The 20,598-nt window shown below is 40.2% G+C and overlaps 2 protein-coding genes across 2 annotated transcripts in view; both read left to right on the top strand.

The window, feature by feature from the left end:
* Positions 1 to 9,259: 9,259 nt before the first annotated feature.
* Positions 9,260 to 15,763, top strand: LOC109472925. The gene is made up of 13 exons (XM_019772790.1): positions 9,260 to 9,461; positions 9,608 to 9,907; positions 10,302 to 10,432; positions 10,762 to 11,900; positions 12,063 to 12,121; positions 12,406 to 12,578; positions 12,709 to 12,770; positions 12,885 to 13,123; positions 13,244 to 13,497; positions 13,823 to 13,960; positions 14,346 to 14,502; positions 14,880 to 14,966; positions 15,510 to 15,763. Exons 1-13 carry the CDS (start codon positions 9,260 to 9,262, stop codon positions 15,761 to 15,763), a joined length of 3,195 nt encoding a protein of 1,064 aa, XP_019628349.1.
* A 1,314-nt stretch (positions 15,764 to 17,077) lies between these two features.
* LOC109472924 (kelch repeat and BTB domain-containing protein 2-like) overlaps positions 17,078 to 20,598 on the top strand; it is a 4,630-nt gene continuing 1,109 nt past the window's right edge. Inside the window, exons 1-4 of the mRNA XM_019772789.1 lie at positions 17,078 to 17,378; positions 17,808 to 18,068; positions 18,326 to 18,465; positions 19,168 to 19,365. Coding sequence (XP_019628348.1) covers positions 17,124 to 17,378; positions 17,808 to 18,068; positions 18,326 to 18,465; positions 19,168 to 19,365 — 854 coding nt within the window. The 5' untranslated portion in view covers positions 17,078 to 17,123. The remainder of the gene's footprint in view (positions 17,379 to 17,807; positions 18,069 to 18,325; positions 18,466 to 19,167; positions 19,366 to 20,598) is intronic.

The raw sequence follows: 20,598 nt of genomic DNA, 5'->3' as shown, positions 1-20,598 counted from the left end.
TCTGCAGACGTCAGTCTGCTCCCGAATGAAAGAAAATGGGTTTCGATAAAATGTTGCTAGTTACCCTTTGACTTTTTGACAACGAGGGGGCCACCTTTTCCGGTTATATTAAGTATTTTCCGCATAAAGCAACAAAGTGAAATAACTAGATTTGTTGTATATATATATCACCTTTCTTGGTACACCTTGTGAAGAACTTCGGGACAACGGATCGACGTTGGGGTTCAACTCAAGTTTCAAACTTCTGTAAGGTGGCTGGTAAAATTACCTTTGAACCCTAGAAAAATTTCCCATGACGCCATGAGCCAGGTATCGGGTGACTCACCTCTGTTTGTCTTGTTTGGATTGTAAACATGGGTGTTGCTACGACTTCCCTTCTCAACTTGAAGCCTTTGTCTAAGTTCCTATCCAAACCTGTTGTTGAAAGCTAGTCAACAGGTGAACTTTTTAAAAGAACTCCATAACTAATTATGTGCCCTTTTGAATTTATCAGTTCAGGAAAATCTATTGGCAAATACACCCAAGCTTTAGGGCCTTCTTGGAGGCCATCAATACCACACAGGTAATCTGATCGACAAAACACGTTACCTGTCGCGTGACCGTTACCGTTACCAGCGCCAACTAAAAGTCAAAGGTTATCCACTACCCTGCAGCTATAGGATTAGGCGTAGCGATCCTATAGGAAAACTGCTTGCTACATTTGTCCAAAACGACGCAAAAGCAGAGTGCTTAGATTAAACATATAAGGTGAGTTGACTTTTTTCTGTTAGATCAGGCACATATATTGAAGTTACATAGACTGGTATATGTACAAAACAGCATTCAACTCTGAAAATAGAACGTCTTGGACTTGAAACATGGCTTGTTAATGGCGGATCTATCTACCTGTATTTACTGTTTGCTATATCGTTGGTCCTTGCTGTAACATTACAGTATATAAACGGTGTTGAACCTGATAGCTATAGGATTCATTCCGAAACAGAATTTCCGGTCTGTTACAACAAAATTTATAGAAATCATTTGCTTCCTCGTTTGTACCACGTCTCATAACGATCTGAAACAAACTTGATTTTGAAACTTTCTTAGCCATAAACCTCTTCAATTTGTGCACTATACGGACTTGAATAGCAACCTGTTTGGATGTCTTACCTGGAGTATAATTTTTGTTAACTTTTCTGGTCAAAAGTTGGCCTTATGATAACCCCTTTCAACCCTGTCATGTATACGAGTTGTACGTTGTCTAAACAAATCCTAATGTTATCGTTTTCTCCAGACACTATCAATGCCTTGTCCACTTGACCCTGGTCTTCCGTGACTTGGAGTTCCATAAGGTTCCTTCTTTGCAACATATCATTGCCAAACTTGGACTATATCGCCAACATGGCTTCCGCTGCAGCTGGTAAGATGATGGAATTGAATTGCATGGTATATAATGGATCTCTGCGGTTAACACCAGTGTTTCCCTAAATGTAAATATGGTTTACATTTAGAAACATTATTACCTCCATGAAAAATGGAGATATTGTTTTTGGCGCGTCTGTGTGTGTGTGTGTGTGTGTGTGTGTGTGTGTGTTTGTGTTTCCGCACATTTGTAGTCAGCATAACTTCATAACGCATTTATGGATTGTTATGATGTTGTACAGTCTGAAGTTGTACAGTTTGCAAAGATACTAGGTGTGATTGTACAGGCTAATCGTAAGTGGGACGTGCATGTTAATATGATGGTCAGTAAAGGGAGCCGTAGGCTGTACTTGTTGCGAGTACTTAGAGACATGGGCTTGACGTTAAAGACTTGGTACTTATCTTCTGTGGTTTCATCCGACCAATCCTCGAATATGCATGCCCAGTATGGCACCCTGGTATCACTAGAGCCCAATCCGGTGCGATAGAGAATGTACAGAAAAGAGTTTGTCGGATTATTCTAGGATCAAACTTTGTTAGTTACGGTATGGCATTAAACCAGTTGTCACTTGTATCTCTGTACAACAGACGCCAGGTACTATGTACGAAGTTTGCTACTTCCATATCAAACTCAACGACCTTCTCTAACTGGCTTCCCCCAAAACGTGTGAGCCTTCATGGCAGAAACCTCAGATCCAAACACCAGATAACACAGTTTAAATGTAGGACGGAACGACATAGGAAGAGCACATTGCCGTTCTTAGTGGACCTGTTAAACGCCGAACAGCCCAAGACAGTCCTCGAGTAACACATGTATATTTATATTTATATTTATACTTATATTTATGCGTGACTTGTTTTTCTTAGAGAATATGATTTATAGCGTTGGAGTTAGACTTAATGTCGTTATCTTGCGCTGATTTTAACAGTTGTCCCTTGTGGTTGTTTGCCTAATGCTACGTTACCTAAGTATCACTGAGTGGAACTTTTTTTACCTCCATGAAAAATTGAGGTATTGTTTTTGGTGTGTCTGTCTGTATGTATGTATGTATGTCTGTCTGTGTGTCTGTGTGTCTGTCTGTCTGTCTGTGTGTGTGTGTTTCCGCAACTTTGTGGTCAGCATAACTTCAGAACGCCTTTATGGATTGTGATGATATTTGGTATGCTGATAAGTCTTAGGAAGACAAAGGTCAAGGTCAAATATGGACCTCCTGGTGGATGACCTTGGTACTGCAGTAGACTTCCGGTTTTTGTATCTTTTGTCCTGAACAAGCTATGGTCTTGATGTTTTGGTGACAGATAGCTTATCCTGTCAGGAATAAATTGTGTGAGTTTGGTCCCCCTAGCAGCTTGTTCTGGAACTGCAGGGCACTTTCTGGCGAAATGTTTAAAAGCCAATAAGTCCAGATAAGAACAACATATTTTCATAATTTTTGTTGTGTAGGTAGCTGAGAGAGAGATGTACATGATTAAAAAATTTCAAATTATGCAAATGAGGACTTTATTTGTATAATTAATTAGGAAATTCTATAATTACAGCGTTTTACATTATACTACTTTCATACATGTAATGTATGTAACCTATGGCAGGCAGAACATCAACAGATACTAATTATACAAATTATGACCTAATTTGCATAATTTATGCAAAAATTCTATGATTTCTTAATGGTGAATGATGGGAATGTCATACTTGGGACATCTGTAACTTAATCAAAAGTTAACATACATCATGATGCATATATCATGTTTATGCAGATCGAGGTAATTTGCATAATTAAAGAAGAAATTTACATTTACATATTAAGCCCATGTTTCATGGAGGTATGAAATCTCGGAATTCTTTTTAACAATGTAATGTAAATCATACATCATTTCAGCTGATAATGCATTTCAGCTGATAATGCAGCTGCTACTGTATGTTTTGTACGATGTGTAGTTTGTATCGAAATAAACCATTCATTCATTACCTCCATGAAAAATGGAGGTATTGTTTTTGGCGTGTCTGTCTGTCTGTATGTATGTATGTATGTGTGTCTGTCTGTCTGTGTGTGTTTCCGCAACTTTGTGGTCATCATAACTTCAGCCTTTATGGATTGTGATGATATTTGGTATGATGGTTAGTCTTGGAAAGACAAAGATCAAGGTCAAATATGGGCCTCCTGGTGGATGACCTTGGTACTGCAGCATAACTTCCGGTTGTTGTATCTTTTGTCCTGAACAAGCTATGGTCTTGATTTTTTGGTGAAAGATAGCTTATCCTGTCAGGAATAAGTGGCGTGAGTTTGGGCCCCCTAGCAGCTTGTTCTGGAACTGCAGGTTAGTTTCTGGTAAAAACTTTCAAAGCCAATAAGTCCAGATTGGAACAACGTATTTTTATCATTTTTGGTGTGTAGGTACCTGTGAGACAGTTGTACATGATTAAATGCAAATTATGCAAATGAGGACTTAATTTGCATAATTAAGGGGGAAATTCTATAATTAGTGTTTTATATAATGGTACTGCTATACATGTAATCTACTGGTATTTAATCTGTGGCAGGCGGAACATCAACAGATACCAATAATGCAAATGATTACCTAATTTGCATAATTAATGTGAAAATTTTGTGAATCCTTACTGGTGAATGATGAGAATTTTATACCTCGTAACATGTGTAAGTTACTTAAAGGTTTCCATCGCTATGCATATATTATGTCAATGTAGAGGTTATTTGCATAATTATTGAGGACAAAGCAAGCCCATATTTCATGGAGGTATGAGATCTCGGAACTCTTGTTCATATTTGGTATGCTGGTAAGTCTTAGGAAGACGAAGGTCAAGGTCAAATATGGGCCTCCTGTTGGATGACCTTGGTACTGCAGCAGAAATTCCGGTTTCTGTATCTTTTGTCCTGAACATGCTATGGTCTTGAATTTTTGGTGACAGATAGATTTTCTTGTCAGGAATAAGTGGTGTGGGTTTGGTCCCACTAGCAGCTTGCTCTGGAACTGCAGGGGACCTTCGGACGAAATCTTTGAAAGCCAATAAGTCCAGATAGGAACAACGTATTTTCATCATTTTTAGTAGGTAGGTAGCTGAGAGAGAGATTAAATGCAAATTATGCAAATGAGGACTTTATTTGCATAATTAATGAGGAAATTCTATAATTACAGTGTTTTACATTATACTAAATTGTACTTTCATACATGTAATGTATGTAACCTATGGCAGATGGAACATCAACGCATACTAATTATGCAAATGATTATCTAATTTGCATAATTAATGCGAAAATTCTATGATTTCTTGAATGATGGGAATGTCATACTTGGGACATCTGTAAGTTAATCAAAAGTTAACATTACGATGCATATATTATGTTAATGCAGAGGTCATTTGCATAATTAAAGAATAAATTTACTTTTACATATCAAGCCCATATGTCATGGAGGTTTGAGATCTCGGAACTCTTGTTTACTAATGTACGGTACCAGTACGGTGTGAGAAAGCGCCATCTGTCGCTTTTGACATACGCCACTTTAGAATTGTGTAAAATAGGGCTTTTTGGCTATTTTCGGACAAAAATATACATTTTTAGCTACTGTGACCTAAAATTTAATCCGAATGACCTGCAATTTGGTGTGAGAATACCTTGGACACATGCCCAAAGAATGTTATTCACACTTTTGACATACAGCACTTCAAAGCTGTGTGAAATAGGGCTTTGTGGCTGTACAGTTCTAAATAGAACACTCGGGTTCTACCAGGGTTCTATACTATATACATGTTCCAACAGCAGAAGGTGACTTTTTCAACACTTCATATTTTGGCGGGGTTCATTTAGGAACACTCCATTTGTGCGGGAGGGGGATAGGTCTATTTTTGGTACGGGGGGTGTGGTGTAGCCATCTTCTGCATTTGCTCCCGAGCAAATGTCGGCCTTTCTAGTTAATTGTATAAATTACAGATGATTATATGAGATGTTATCAATGCTAGAAATGACGTATAATTAAACACAAAACCCAAATTTAAACCAAAATTACTGAATTTTCCCAAGACTGCCTGTCAGAAACCTATTAACTTATCTTATTAATATGAAATTGTTTCCAGATATATTTTAGGCCCCTTAAAAGCTAGCCCCCCCGTCTGAATAGGGTAATTGGTAAATTACATCATTATCATGATCATTAATCAAAGTCCAAGTTAAGTGTATGTTTACTCGGGTATTGTCTCAGAAAAATTCCCTTACAACAACGCGCTTTTGGGATAAAACATACAACTATAAAAAAACTGAAACTTTACATAATCTCTGGCTTATATGTTGAAATAATTGTACATTTGCAACAATCAATATATGGTGTGGGCCTTGGGGTGGGGTAATGGTCTGCAAAAGCCCCTGCAAAAGACACCATTTTCTGAAGGTACTGCTTGTGAAAGTTAGTGAAAAATAATAGTAAAGATGTGCCATTCATATTTTCCATCAGATCTTTTTGTAAATCTGTAAATCCTGGCTGAAGACATCATGAGTAACTGTGGTGAATCATTTATGCTTGATCTAGTTAACATGGAGAGCTGTATCGACACAGTCGTAGACAACGTGAGCTACAAGTGGAGGGAATTGGCCCGTGAACTGGGGTTCAAACGTGGCAAGATCAAAGCAATTCTACATGACCTGCGATATCCTGGCCCTGACGACAAATGCCGGGAAATGCTTCGAAGGTGGATACAGAAGAAGACGAGCACAGATCCTTTACAAGACCTGAAGACGGCCCTGATCAAGATTGATCAGTTGCGGACAGCCGAGTCTTTAGGTGTTTTCCGAGTCTGGACGTTCGGCGAAGGTGAACATCTGTAAACACAATTTATTCAAATCAGGTCCTAATTTGTATGATTTATGAGGACATGCTAGAATTTGACAATTATGTGGAAAATTGAGGAAATGTTGCTGGTCTGTCTATCTGTACTTGTCTGTGTTTCCGAATATTTTAGCCTGCAATAACTAAAGATGTTTTCAATCATATAACTCCAATACATATAGCATATATGTAACAACTGTTCGGAGATGCCATACCCGTTAGATTTCCACTGTGAAAAAAAAGATGGAATCTTTTATACTAGTTTCAGGGTTTTATGTTGACATACAATGACTGTATTTACAAAAATCAAACTGGCGGACCCTAAATAGACCTCACGTTTTAGCTGTTGCCAATGGCAACAGAAGTCTAGCGACCCAATATCCGTCTGTATCATGAAGAGATTTTCCCAATCAGACACAACAGGTCGAACAGGTCCTGGATTGTGGTAGACATAAGTTTTTTTCATCGTAAAGAAACTAAAAGTGTATTGAGAACTGACCCTTAACTAAATTTCTTATAATATCTTCTGTTTTGCAGAGATAGATTCAGACACGGATTTGTATGAACTACATCCACATCCACATGAACATGTATATCATGTACATGGTCCAATTATCATATCGCATCCTCTGGAGCATGCAGGTAGCTCAATTTTCTTTTGCTATATAGATATTTTATATTCCAGACATTTTTCCGTAGAATTCATCTCGTTGTTTTGCATTTGACATGGTAATATCAATGCTTTTATATATACAAAATCCACTAATTTCGGATTAAAGTAAAGCAAAATATGTAGATTTTCTTGAAATTTGTTTTCTTACATCAATAGTACCTAACATAATTCAATCAAGGAAAACCTCCTTGATTCAATGTAACCTTTAAGATAAAAAAAAGTAATCATTTATAGTTTAATGTAAACTTCATTGGTCACAGAGATCGAACAACATGGTCACTAGAGTACTAGAGTACTATCAAATTTCCTTGAAACAATGCAGTTTTGACCCAAAATATCAGATCCTACATGGTAGCTACATTATAGAAGAACGTTATTGCACGACAATTTCACATGGTACAGTGTATGGCAAAGTACAAAAAAACGAACAATAAAATAAATGTGCTGAATAAGACCTAATGTAGGTACCGGGTTCTACCATGGATCTACATGTTCCAGCAGCAAAGGACATTGGAAGAGTCCATTGCTGCATTGGGGTATAGACTATTGGAACACTTCACATTTTGGACAGGGTTGATTTAGGAACAATCCATTTCGTGCGAGAAGGGGATAGGTCCATTTGTGGTACGGGAGGATGTGGTGAAGCCATCTCTTGCATTTTCTCCCTTGCAAATGTCGGCCTTTCTAGTTTGAATTTAAATAATTGTATTTACAACTAGAAAAGCCGACATTTGCTCAAGAGCAAATAGAGCATATTTCACTCCATCTCCTTCCTATAGAAAATCGACTTTTCCAAGCTCATCCCTGTGAAGAACGGAAGAACATTCCTAAATTTAACTATAGTATTGCCAAGTCATCTCAAATTCATCCAAAAGTCATCCAAAATTTATCTATAGTATTGCCAAGTCTATTCAATGTCGCCTAAAACGTAGCCTTCCTAATTTGACCCCAAGTAAAAGAGATTGTTCCTTCTATTCTGGAATGGACCCTTGCAGCGACACCCCAATATAGAATGGTACTGAATCTCTATTTGGTTGAATTCTTCCCTATGATTCTCAGGAGGTGCTTTGTAAAAGTGTGAAAAAAATGTCTGACGCAGTTTTTACATCACTTTAATCATACACTGGTGATAAAAAATCCCATGTTTTGTGTGGAAGTGTTTTCGCTCATAACATTACATTGGGTCTGATAGAAGAGTCCATTCTTGCATTTTTTAGAATTGAATTTTGGACTTTGGTGATTGGCCGTTGTGTGAAAGTAGTGTTGCTGGAAGAGTCCATTCTTGAATAGCGACATTTTTTTTAGAATTTGATTTTGGACTTGGGTGATTATGAAAATGTCCAATTTTTTGTTTGTGTAGGCATTTTTGGAATGATCTACATCAGCAAATGGGGCCGAAGGTCAGGTCAATTTGTGAGTAGGGGAATTTTTTGTTAAATTCAATTTTGGACTAGTGAGATTACAGAAGATTCCGTTTTGTGGCAGTTAAGTCCATTTTAATTTTATTTATATCATTTTATTCACATAGATCTAAGAGCATGGGACAGAAATATGTGAATGCCACAGGAAGGGTTCATTGTCGAATAGGGGAAACAATCTTTTTCAGTTGGGGTCAAATTGGGACGGCTCCATTTGTAACTGAGATGACTTGGCAGCACTTTAGTTCACTTTGGGCAGAAGCTATTTGGATGTTCTACTTTGTACAAGTGTTAGTTTGGAACAGTCCATTTTTCTGGGGAGGAAGATGATGATGACTGGTTTATTATTATTCACATAAACACATAAACAAACAGGTTAAAAGTCTGTGTCAGCCTAAATGGCTGAATTGACGACTTCTTACAATGTAAAATCAATGCCGCCTTACAAATACTGTATATACATATGAAATTTGCTCAGCCGTTATATAACATCCGGTATACATAAACTTACACATCGTTCAATAACTTTGTCACAAAGTAGATCGAGCTCTTAGAAAATCGAACAGTTCTAGGTCTGAGAGTTTGTAGCTGTTTGCTGGACCTGGTCGTCATGCCTGATACGGTCTCGCGGCATGGTGGCAGCCAGTTTCTGTAGATCGGGGATTTCAGCAGTGACTCAGCATACTTCCTGCACAGTTCATGCCGTCGTTGGGAAAGTGTGGTTAGGGAGAGTTCAGACAGGGCCGAGCTGTAGCTACTGTAGTTCTGTTCAAGATGAGGTCAATATGTCGTATTTGCTCTTGGGCACGGTGTCTTGGGTCAATGCCGGTTTTTCAAACACAACCAACCCAGGTACGTACTTAATCACATTCATCCCAAATCTCTCTTAGAGCTGCTCCCGACTTCAATTAAAGACCAAGGTCCAAAAATGGCGAAGTCGTATACAGAATCTTGCAGCGAGGAGGCGCTGTCGCTGCCTTTATACAGAAAACGAGTTCCAGTGATGGGTCAGATCAGATCGGGGAAGACCTACCTTATCAACAGGCTGATGGGACAAACTGACGAACCGAGCACTGATGAACCACAGATCTCTTCAGATGCCCAAACCAAGTTACGGGAGAAGTCACCAGGTATGGCAATGGTGCCCTTACTATTTTGATCATTGTCATGACCTGGTTGGTGATTTAAGTTTTGGTGAGTCGTTTTCGTTCTTGTCGTAAGTCTTGCATGCGATGTTGCAGGCATTGATTCCACAAACCATATATTCTTCCTCTAGATTCAGGATATACTTCATTAGTGCGACCATCGGCCATTCCTGGCGGTTTTCTGGGGACTGTGAAGAGAAAAAGGGGACGAGATGTAGGTTTTTCGGTGGAGGATGAACTCAGAACTGCTGAAAACCCAAGTTTGTCTTTCTTGGAGTTCAGCGGTCATGCCACTTGCTACGAGTCCCCCCAACGCTTGAGTACATTCCAGGGAATCTACATCCTCGTCATGTCTCTGCTGCAGAAACTGTCAGACCCTGTATCGGACCTGGACTACATGGCATCTGTGAACAACTTAAGGACAGGAGGAGGCAAGTAAAATACATTTCATCATCCTAATTGTTTTACTGAAAATGACATCAGCCTGCAATAGGAAGACTGAAGACTGAGGATAAAAGTTGGTACGTGCAATACTCTAGTGCAAGCAATTCAAACAATTTTATTCAAGATGACCGCGGTCTGATACGATCTATAACGGTCACTTGAATGTTCTGTTTAAAAGTGGTAAGGCCACATATGAGATTTGAGATTGATGTTAAAATAGAATGCACTAATTGAAAGCCAATGTAAAAGCTGACAAGATAAGAGTCTCTACCAAGTCCTGGGGATGTGGCAGACAGGCTAAATCCTTGTCATGTCTCTGCTGCAACAACTACCTACAGTACATGTATAACTCATCTCTGTCATCAATTTGTCGTTATCTAGATTACCTGGACTACTCACTTAACTCGATACGATCTCACACACTACAACATGCCACTAGACAACGGGCAGATAAAGCCACAACACAGCCACAGGTCCTCATCGTCCTCACACATAAGGACAAGGTCTCTAAGGTAAAATGTATTTCTCGTAATTTTGCCTAGTTCATATTATGATTTAGTAAGGACGCATTTCGATCTACCAAGGTTTCGCTTTTGGGTGTTTAAAAGGTAAACGTTTTCTATTTTTGTCAGACAATGTCCTCTAGTCTGGTACGACTAATCAAAGCGCCAGCATAGCCTATCTAAAAAAGCTGAATAAACAAAATATGGTAAACTAGAAACTTTGCCAGGCTGACACTTACTAGGGAGCAAATATAGCATATTTCATCCCATCCCATCTCCCATCCCAAAGTGGACTGTTCTATATTAACTTTATCAAAAAATCACATGCCGATTCACAGAGATGCATCACGGAGTACAAAAGGAAAATACGCAGACTCATCCGCAAGAAGGGCATAGAAGAGCTAGTTTTGCCAGACATATTCGTGGTGGATAACACTGATAAACACTCTGTATCCTATGTTCGACGTTACTTCCTGAGAGTGGTAAGAAGCCAGCCCCATATGGTAGAATCAATCCCTTGGTCGTGGCTTCATCTCATATCCAGACTGCAGACTAAGATCAAAGATCTGAACGGGGATCCAGTTTGCAAGTTCCAGGATGTCGCGAAATGGGCTCGAGATCCTGACACAGACAAGAGCAAGATCACCATGGTTCTGACTTTCCTTCATGATCGAGGTGACCTAATCTTTTTTGACGAGCCCCGTCTCCGTGACGAAGTCACCCTGCAGCCGCAGGTGCTGATAGACGTCTTTAAAACCATCACCGCAGCCCCAATGTACCAGCAGTACGGGCAGGGGAATCCAGAGGTGACAAAGATGTGGGAGAGGCTGACACAGAAAGGAATCCTCAGCGACAACTTCCTGACAAGAATCTGGGAAGATCTGCGGTCAGGCAAACCATTTCTGCTACGACACAAGGAATATCTGAAGGCGCTTCTGGAAAAGTACTGTATGCTCTGCAACGCCACACCTATCAGCGATACTAGTGACGAGTCTCTGCCAGAAGAGATGTATCTCGTGCCTGCACTTCTCAACTGCAAAAGGGACAATGCCATGTTGTATCCCAACAAAATGGTTGTTTGTCCAGAGGCACTCTACTTCGTGTTCAGCGACAAGTTTCTACCCGGCGCTGGTGACATGTTCTGCCAGCTACAGGCCTTGTGTGCACGTAGATTCGGACTGGAAGAGTCTACCGTGTATGCCGGATGTGCGCGCTTTTCTACAGATGACAGCAATCAAAATTTCGTCATCACCAAAGTGAACCACTACATCAAGGTGGAGCTTCTGTCGTCTTCTAACGTCTTCACGCAAGGTCTGTGTATCATGGAGTTCCTCAGTGGCGCCTTGTCAGAGATCAAAGAGAAGTGGATCCCTTGGATCAAGTACGAGCTCTGTCGCTCTACAAAACAAGAGGGCGAAGGAGAGCCCACATTCCAAACATTGCCGGCAGAATGTCAGACACTGACGCAGCTTTTGGGGTAAGAGAGGTCAAAATGTCAATAATAACTAAACATCAATGTTGCCTTTTCTTCTTTGAATTTGTTTGCTTCTTTTATCAATTGCACTGAAAATATGAAAGTAAACAAGCTAAAATTGATATGAAATGACTATCAACCTTACATGTACATTCTCTTCACTAGAATACCTATGACGTTCCACTCTGTTTGGATGGATGACAGCCACCAATCTCATCTTACAGGTAATTCTTATGAGCAAGTCATTGCTTTTTTATTTTCATTAATTACTAGTATGCTTTCATATCTAACGTATGTCTGAAATTTCGGACTCTAGGTATATATGATGAGTATTAAGTTTTTCTACCATTTTGTTGACCTGCATACCTATGGAAAATCATGAAATGTTCGTTATGGTTGTTTTTCATGATCAATAAGTTGAAAAGTCTCAAAAATTCATAACCATGGCGTTTTTCTTGTCGTTGCATTCGATATGAGGTACTCGAATTAAACACATTTTGTTGGACAGAAATATTTCTGCACCATGTCCGCAAGGACGGCGCCAAGCAGGCGCTCTATCTGATGGAGCATTGGTTCCCCAAGACCGTGAATGGACCGCTCCACTACCTGATGCAGTTGGAAGAAACACAGAAGGCAATCGGCAAACTGGACTTGGCTGCAGTTGTACATGGGATATACAAAGTTAGTTCACAATCTTTTCCGTCTGATACTTAAGCCTACTTTATATAGAGAGGAAAAAATTATGGCTTGTGCTTTTATCAAACCATCTGAAAAGCAGCTTAACATGTGCCATGTATCTTATGTAATTCAGGAATACCGGGAGGATATGCAGTTTCAAGAGGTCGATCCAGAGTTGACCGAAGACAAACGCTGGTGAGTCACCTTTTTAAGTTGACGCTTATCAAATTCGTCAAAACCTACAAGTCCTTGCACCAACACTTAGTCTATAGTAGTATTGCAAAGATTACAATGCGCTTATCTCTTCAGGTGCATCCCCCTGCCAGGTGAAGGGAAGTACCTGTGCAGACGGACCGACCTGGGCGTGGTGACGCCCTACCCGCTACACGTGACCTACAAGAGTGCGAACTGGTCTGACCACACTTGGTCGCAGGAACAGGAACAGGAATGGATGCCTGTGGGCCCTTTCTTCTCCATCAAGTGTCAGGTCGTTGAGGGGCCGGTCGACATCCTGCTGCCTCATGTATTGTACATAGATGATGCCTCAGGTACGAAATATAAATTGTTTGCTAGAAATTGCTTTCCCACTATGTTTATTTCCAATTCAGTACCTAGAACAATGTTACTAAAATGCTAAATCATTATTGTTTATATACAACCTACTTTAGAAATCACCAGAGAAGACCTCCAAGTGGTGCACGTGGTGGGAGATTCCGCCGAGTTGCTGCCGGTTACAGAACTCACCCCCTCCCACGCGGTCACCAGGTTCAAGAGAGGCAGTCTGTTCGGGGTGGTTGGAAGGACAAGAGAAGTATCAAACTTAAGGCGGAGCGGCTTACTGATGGCATTTCGCTCCATGGACAACTCAGACCTTTCCAAACTGAAAGTGTACCTCGTCTCCAACCACAAGACTGTGATAAAGGTGGGTACTACCGTTTATTATCTTATGCTCTATAGCGCTAATGTTATGTCACGATTCCCACCAGATCCAACCTGAGAGAGCTAGTAGTTTGCGGGAGGGCAAGTAAAAAAAAAAAAAAGGAACAAAACAAGCAAAACTAATTATGGTAATGACTTGTGTACATTGTTGATATGAATTGTTTATCTTTGGCTAAGAAAAAGCAGCCAGGCCGGCCCCCGGTTTAGAAATATTTTTTCCTGAGGCTTTCATGCGGATGATGATAACTGAAAGTTTGTGCCATTGTATTTCTCACATGTAATTGATAAAGTTTTAACCGCACATGTAGGCCACCAAGCTGGACGAAGAGGACTTGGACTATAAACTCTGTGACACCATGCCCTGCCAACTATACAGAGGTCTTAAATACTATCTGGAAGGGAATGTTATAAATGGTGAAGACATTGAGGTGAAAATATCTCCAAAGGTTTGTAAGCCATTTTACATCCTGCAATTTTTTTTCCATGTGGCTTGTGAAAATTTCCTACTCACTTGTTTTGCATTTGATACAAACTGCGTAAGGCTAGTCATATCTGAAACATTTACGTACCACTTTCATCTGATGATGTATTTGATTCTTTAATTTAAGCTGAGGTGTACATGTGTGAGTTACTGTGATATGTGACAAGACCGATCGAGCGACGAACCAAATTTACCCATGATTAAATCAAAGCTTTGTATGTTTGCATGTATTCAAATATATACAAATGCCAGGACTTATGGAAAGCACCACTGCCCTCTTCAGAAATCAGCTCTAATTCAACCATGTTCAATACCACATATCAATTATTGTGTCTACCATTGGTTTTCAGTTCCTTACCTTCGAAGACACCATCGACACTAACATAGTGTACGCATCGTTCCGGGTTGAAGTTAGCCAAGACCTCTGGCTTGAAACTCCCACCCGGCTGCACTTGCAACTTCTGGAGGAGACCGACAGGAACACACCTATTTTAGACCTGATACTTGGTACGTTCGGTGTAACAGATAAAACGCCCTCGTTATTAATTGCAGAATGTGAAGAAGGAATACATACATTAGGCACCCGTACAAATGTGGTAGAAACTCGCTCAAGAATAGGCTTATAAGGTCATCAAAGAAGATATGGGGACCAACCATGACTAAATCCATCATCTAGCTTTGACAGATTGAGGCTGTTTCTGATGTTGATGAGCGTGTGAAATAAAGTCTGGCTATTGCAACGTATTATTTTCGTATCAGACGAGTAATTAATAGGGGTAATGTGGATTTCGATCTAAAGAAAAAACAAACATGATAATCTAAGTTTATAAAATTCTGTCTCCCACGTTGTCAGTATTTACGGAGCGAATACTGTCTTTATCCAGGTCGCTACAGGGGACAAGCCGATGGAACTGACAGTGGTCATTCAACACCCACAAGGGAGGGACAGCCGGATACACCGATCACTTCAGGTACGTGTACTGCTAGTCTGCTAGATATACAAGGCACAATATGAGATTTGTGTGGATTTTCGTTGGTATCAGGAAGTAGTGGCTTATGCATTAACATGAGGAAGGTGACAGACGGTCACCAAAAAGTGGGCCATAGTTGTACCGTTGTACGATTGTGAATAGAGAAATTTGTTGCCATGAATATGCATTTGCGACATCCGTGACAAGATAGATATTATATACATTATAATTAGATGTGGAATAGATCATGTACGGTATATTAGTTTGCTAAAAAAAACGTATAAGACATAAATCATTACGATGTACTTTACAACGTTTTGGTCATTATATCATCCCGAAAAAGGTTTGGTGATCATGAGATTGTGAACCATCTTTGTCCATATGTGGTGTTGATTTACTTTCCTGAATTGGGCTGTCATGACATTGGCTAAATCTAGATGGATTCTTCTCAATTCTTCTCCTTTTCAACTAAATGTTGCAATGTCATGATGTATGAGGACAATGTCAAGATGAAAAACGTCTCTCTTTTGCACACTTTTCTAGTTGACGAGAAAGCTATTTTCGACAAAGTCGTCGAAAACGTGAGCTACAAGTGGGAAGAATTGGCTCGCAAACTGGGTTTGAAACGTGGCGAGATCGAAACTATTCGAGTCACAGAGTCATTGCATGGCCCCGAACGCAAGTGCAGAGAAGTACTTGAAAGGTGGCTAGCAAGAGACGCCGATAAAGCCACTCTACAGGTTCTGAAGCAGGCGCTTATCGACATTAAAGAAGAGAATACAGCACAAAGCTTGTGATGAGGTTTTAGGTGTACTTGTTGTTTTACATCAACAAAACCGAATAGTAAGTGTAATGTTAAAAAATGTAACACTAGCTGTAGAAAACAATGAAATGTGTTGTTTCCTGGAACATATTGTTATCCAGATGGATGGCTTAATGTACATATGTATTCAGTCTGTCATTTTCCCTTCCCTAACTTACCATACATGATCTTATCAAACATATAAAAATTATGTCCAGAGAGACGTATGGATGAAAGAAGACAACTAGCCGACCGAAGAGGATTACTTTTCGACATGTACATATCAAGGACTCTAGGGCTACCTTTGTACAAATGTATATGATTGTTTCGTTTTGTGTGAGCAAAGTTTTTTTTTTACCCTTTGTCATTGTCAAATGAAACCAATCAGAAAGATGATATCATAGGTGCCAATGGTTAATCAATGTCTATATAGTATTAGTTGCTATCTGCGTTTGACATCATGCATTTTCAATCTATAAATCTGTGACTTGAACAAAATGACCATATACTGATATGCATGACTGTGACATGTATTGTAAATGTTTCTTTATTTGACACAATATTGACACAATGATTTGTTTAGAATTATTTTTGCAACCATTTCACAATGTTCATTCCACGTCTGCCTTACATTTAATGATGAAATGGCAAAAAGTAACATATGTAATACGAAAGTTTGAACTTTTAACATTGATCATCAATAAAATATTTTCAATGATAAGTTGTGCCTTATTTTTTACTAATGTTTTGGTCGTTAAATACAATTACAGTTCTGTGTCATATCGTCAATAAATTACACTGTATAGTGAAGTTGATATTTTAACTGTGATTCAGAGATATTTTTCTACTTTTTTGCAAAAGTGGAATCAAAGCAATAGATTTAAGCGACGAAACTGCCCTGAGTTCTGCAGGCCACTCAGTGTCAAGTCAACTCTATAACAGTGAAAAAATCACTGGCAGATTTCCAACAAGATAGACAAAGGGGGTGACAACTGACACCACTTCAACCTATTTTTCTATTGGTATTATATACTAGTTAACAAAATTTCGGCAGCTGGTCAACCGTTAGGGGGCTAGCAGCTTACCAGTTCACTCGGAAACTGAAGTACGGAATTCTTGTTACTATACAATCAAGATGTAGATATACATATATATTAAGTTGTACATTGACTTCTTGGACTCAGGAGGACTGCCTAGAGAATGTTAGATATTTGGATGCGGTTTTCTACAAAGCAGTTCCCCCAGGTACAGCTAATATCGATATCGGTTATTAATCCATCTCGCTACATTATGTGGGTAATCAAAGTACGCATACAGTTCCCTTCGGGAGGTACAGCACCCTCATCATCATCAACATGGCTGCCGCGGACCAAGAAACCCACGCCAGCTCAGTTCGTCCTCGTTCCTACCAAGACGAGAGCTATCAGCACGGGTTTCTCGGAGCTGTGGGTGACTTACAGAAGGAAGGGGAACTGCAGGATGTCGTCCTTGAAGTCGAGGGCCGGCGGTTTCCCTGCCATCGCCTTGTTCTGTCCGCGGCCAGCCCCTACTTCAGAGCCATGTTTACAAGTGACATGGCGGAAAGTCGGCAGAACACGGTCGTTTTACAGGTACAATGTAGGGTTGTCAGAACGTTTAAAGTGTTACAACAAGACCACAAAACACCTTGCTTCAAACAAGTGTCTTGATAAGATGTTTTTTTGTCAAATACAATCGGCATTTAAAAAAAAATCAAACCTTGGCCTGACCGTTTCTTTCCTACAACTATCGCAGAGTGGAACTCGCTGTCACCAAGTACAATAGGGGCATTATCATCAGAACAAGTCCATCGGTGTCAATTGTAGCCAGCTGCCGCCGCGCCGCGTGTCTTCGAAGCTGGTGTGTTACGCCGAAGGGCGGTTATATCGGCTATACAGATACAGAAAATCATATCCAGTTGCTTGAGTAACTGTTTTTGGCACAAAGAAACATCTCTTTGTAGAACTAGTAACTCAATGATATATTCGAAAATTTATTTATTGTTTGCTTTGATGCTACAGGGTTTGGATGCAGACATGTTTGAGGAGATCCTGAGTTACATCTACTCGGGAACCCTCCACGTGTCTCTGGACAGAGTGCAGCCCCTGTACCAGGCAGCCGACCTCCTGCAGCTGGACTATGTGAGAGACACCTGCAGCAGCTACATGGACATGAACGTGGAGCACTCCACCTGTGTGGACCTGTACAAGTTTGCTGATGTCTTCACGGTGGATGCTGTTCTGAACTCTTGTCTGCAGTATATATGCCAGCATTTTGTGGAGGTTGGTCTTCTTTTAGTGTGATCAGCACTTAAATAAAATAATTTTTCACGTAATGATATGAATGGTAGAAACCAACTAAAAAGATTTGCCGAGAAAATGCATAATGTTTACTTTCTCTTACTCATACACATTCACACATATGGTGACAGGAGTCTAAATCCCTCCTGCTATAGAATTGCAACATTATGTAACCTAACACCAGTTACCATGGAAACAGGTATATAATTTGAATAGCCAATTACGTCACATCTCCACAGGTTTCCTCCAGTGATGAGTTCTGCAGCCTGAGTGTGGATCAGCTGACTGAGATCATCAGCCAGGATGAGCTGGAGGTTAAAGAGGAGACCAGAGTGTGGGAGGCTGTGGTGAGATGGGTGCAGCACAGCAGGGAGGACAGGTGGGCAGCACTAATATAGATATCTTTCATTGATGAAATTAGTTGATAATTACATAATATTACTACTGAAGGAACCTGTATCTGTATAGCCGATATAACCACCCTTCGGCGTAACACACCAGCTTTGCAGGCACACGGCGCGGCAGCAGCTAGCTATATCACACCGAACGACTTGTTACACTCAATCTTTGCACATTTAATACTGTAATTCACTTTATGTTCACGGTAGCAAAATTTCACGGTCTGAGAAAAATGGACATGTTCACGTAACTATATGTTCACGGTGGTGACAAGTGCAGGAAAAAGAAAGTCCAGGAATTATTTGTTAACTGTAATGATAAGTTCACTTTACACAAGAGACAGTGAAAACAGTGAACTTATCAGTACAGTGAACAAATCAGGAATTACAGTAGCAGGACTTGTTTAAACCTTGCTAGTGATGATGCCCCTACTGTGCTTGGTGGCAACGAGTTCCAGTCTACGATAGTTCTGGGGAAATACGAGTTTTTGAACACCTCAATTCTTGGTTGATAACTCTGTATTTGAAGACAGGACTGTTTCTTGTTCTTTTCTGGGCTGATATTGATAACAAGCACGTGGATGTTGATTTTTGATTGTTTGCCAAATGATTAGACATGCCAGAATTTTCTGCAGAGATGAAAAATATGACCCAAATCTCTCACTTCACCTTGTTCCCTGCAGACTGCAGCACCTACCCAGCATCCTCCCTCACATCCGCTTCAACCTGCTGACCTCAGATGACACGGCAGCCATCTTGGATCATACCCTGGTCAGGGAGGATCCTGGGAGTTCTGAGGTCATCAGGAATGTGGTACGCTCCAACCAGAAGCCGAGGCTTGCGATGACTACAGAAATGGTTCTGTTGCGTGATGATGTGAAGTATGTATAATATTATACTTGTTCTTCTTCTTTGACTCTGTTTTCATGCTTGAATTTCTCTTCAGCATTATCTTCCTAAATCCAAGAACCAACATCAGGGGTCTCCCCAGGCAATGGTGCAACGGCGGTGCGCCACTCCCAAAATTTCTAGCGCCACTCCCAAAATTTTCAAATTAAGGGTCGTCTTCTCTTCGTATTTTCGCGGATAAATAGGCAAAAAACATCGAAATCTTGACGCGAGTGGCGTCCATTTTCCCGTCGGCATTGTTTCTGAAACTTGTGAATGGGCGATAAACGAGTAAACAATGACCATTTCGCACGACGCTACCGAGAGAATAGCTGTCATTGGTGGAACATCGGGCGCCCCGCTAGCGTTTTTAAGTCATGTAAACAACGCTAATTGTCTGATTGGTTTGTAAAACAAAGCCCTCGACCCCGAAAATAAGTTTATAAAGCCGATGCGTTTACGAACTAGCCGTGGAAAATTCCCTACCGTACCGCACCATGAGCATGTGGCGGCCGCAAAATTCGGTTAACGCAACAGATAAATGTCTGGGCCAGTATAGCGGCATTTCCCATGAAAATAAAGTATATTGTTTATTTTTCGCCTGCTGTCGGTTTTTAAGTTCCAAAACGTCTGAAAAAGCAGAAATTTGCTCACAAAACCGGACGGGGGAAGGCGAGTCGCTATCGGCGTGAAGCACATGGCGAGGCCTTTTTAAAAATCGGTAACGCGGAAGAAAAATGCGTGGTCCATTTTAGCGATATTTACCATAAAAATAACGTATGTGGTTTATTTTCCCTCTGGTGTTAGTTTTTTAGGTCCCGAAACCCCTAAAAAGGTAGAAATTTTCCCATAAAACGCACGCCGAGGGGTGGGAGGGCGGCCGGCACAGAGCTGCATGACCCGTAAAAAGTCAAAGGTCATAATGCACGCATATTACGCAATCACCCTAAAGCGCCGATTTAGCTAATTTTAGGGCGTTTAAAATTGATAAAATCACATTATTGATTTTTAGGAAAACAATGGGATGGAAACTAATCAAAACTTTGTGCTGAATAATTTTTTTTCTTCAGAAGATTTTTTCTTCAGAAGGAAGTTTTTTCTTCAGAAGTTTTTTCTTCAGAAGTGTTTCAGTTTTTCTTTCAGAATTTTTTTTTCTTTCAGAAGTTTTTTCTTTCAGTTTTTTTTCTTACAGAAGTTTTTTTTCTTTCAGAAGTTTTTTTTTCTTT

The sequence above is a fragment of the Branchiostoma belcheri genome, unplaced genomic scaffold (genome assembly GCF_001625305.1).
Source record: "Branchiostoma belcheri isolate BF01 breed outbred unplaced genomic scaffold, Haploidv18h27 scaffold29, whole genome shotgun sequence".
NCBI classification, from domain to species: Eukaryota; Metazoa; Chordata; class Leptocardii; order Amphioxiformes; family Branchiostomatidae; genus Branchiostoma; species Branchiostoma belcheri.
This window is presented reverse-complemented; position numbering and strand designations above follow the sequence as displayed.

What these genes read in the sequence shown, in the direction of transcription:
- LOC109472925 (XM_019772790.1), top strand. Translation starts at nt 9,260, where the DNA reads ATGGCGAAGTCGTATACAGAATCTTGCAGCGAGGAGGCGCTGTCGCTG. An exon ending in ATAAGGACAAGGTCTCTAAG is followed by an intron (nt 10,433 to 10,761) that starts GTAAAATGTATT and finishes GCCGATTCACAG; the next exon opens with AGATGCATCACGGAGTACAA. An exon ending in TTGACCGAAGACAAACGCTG is followed by an intron (nt 12,771 to 12,884) that starts GTGAGTCACCTT and finishes TTATCTCTTCAG; the next exon opens with GTGCATCCCCCTGCCAGGTG.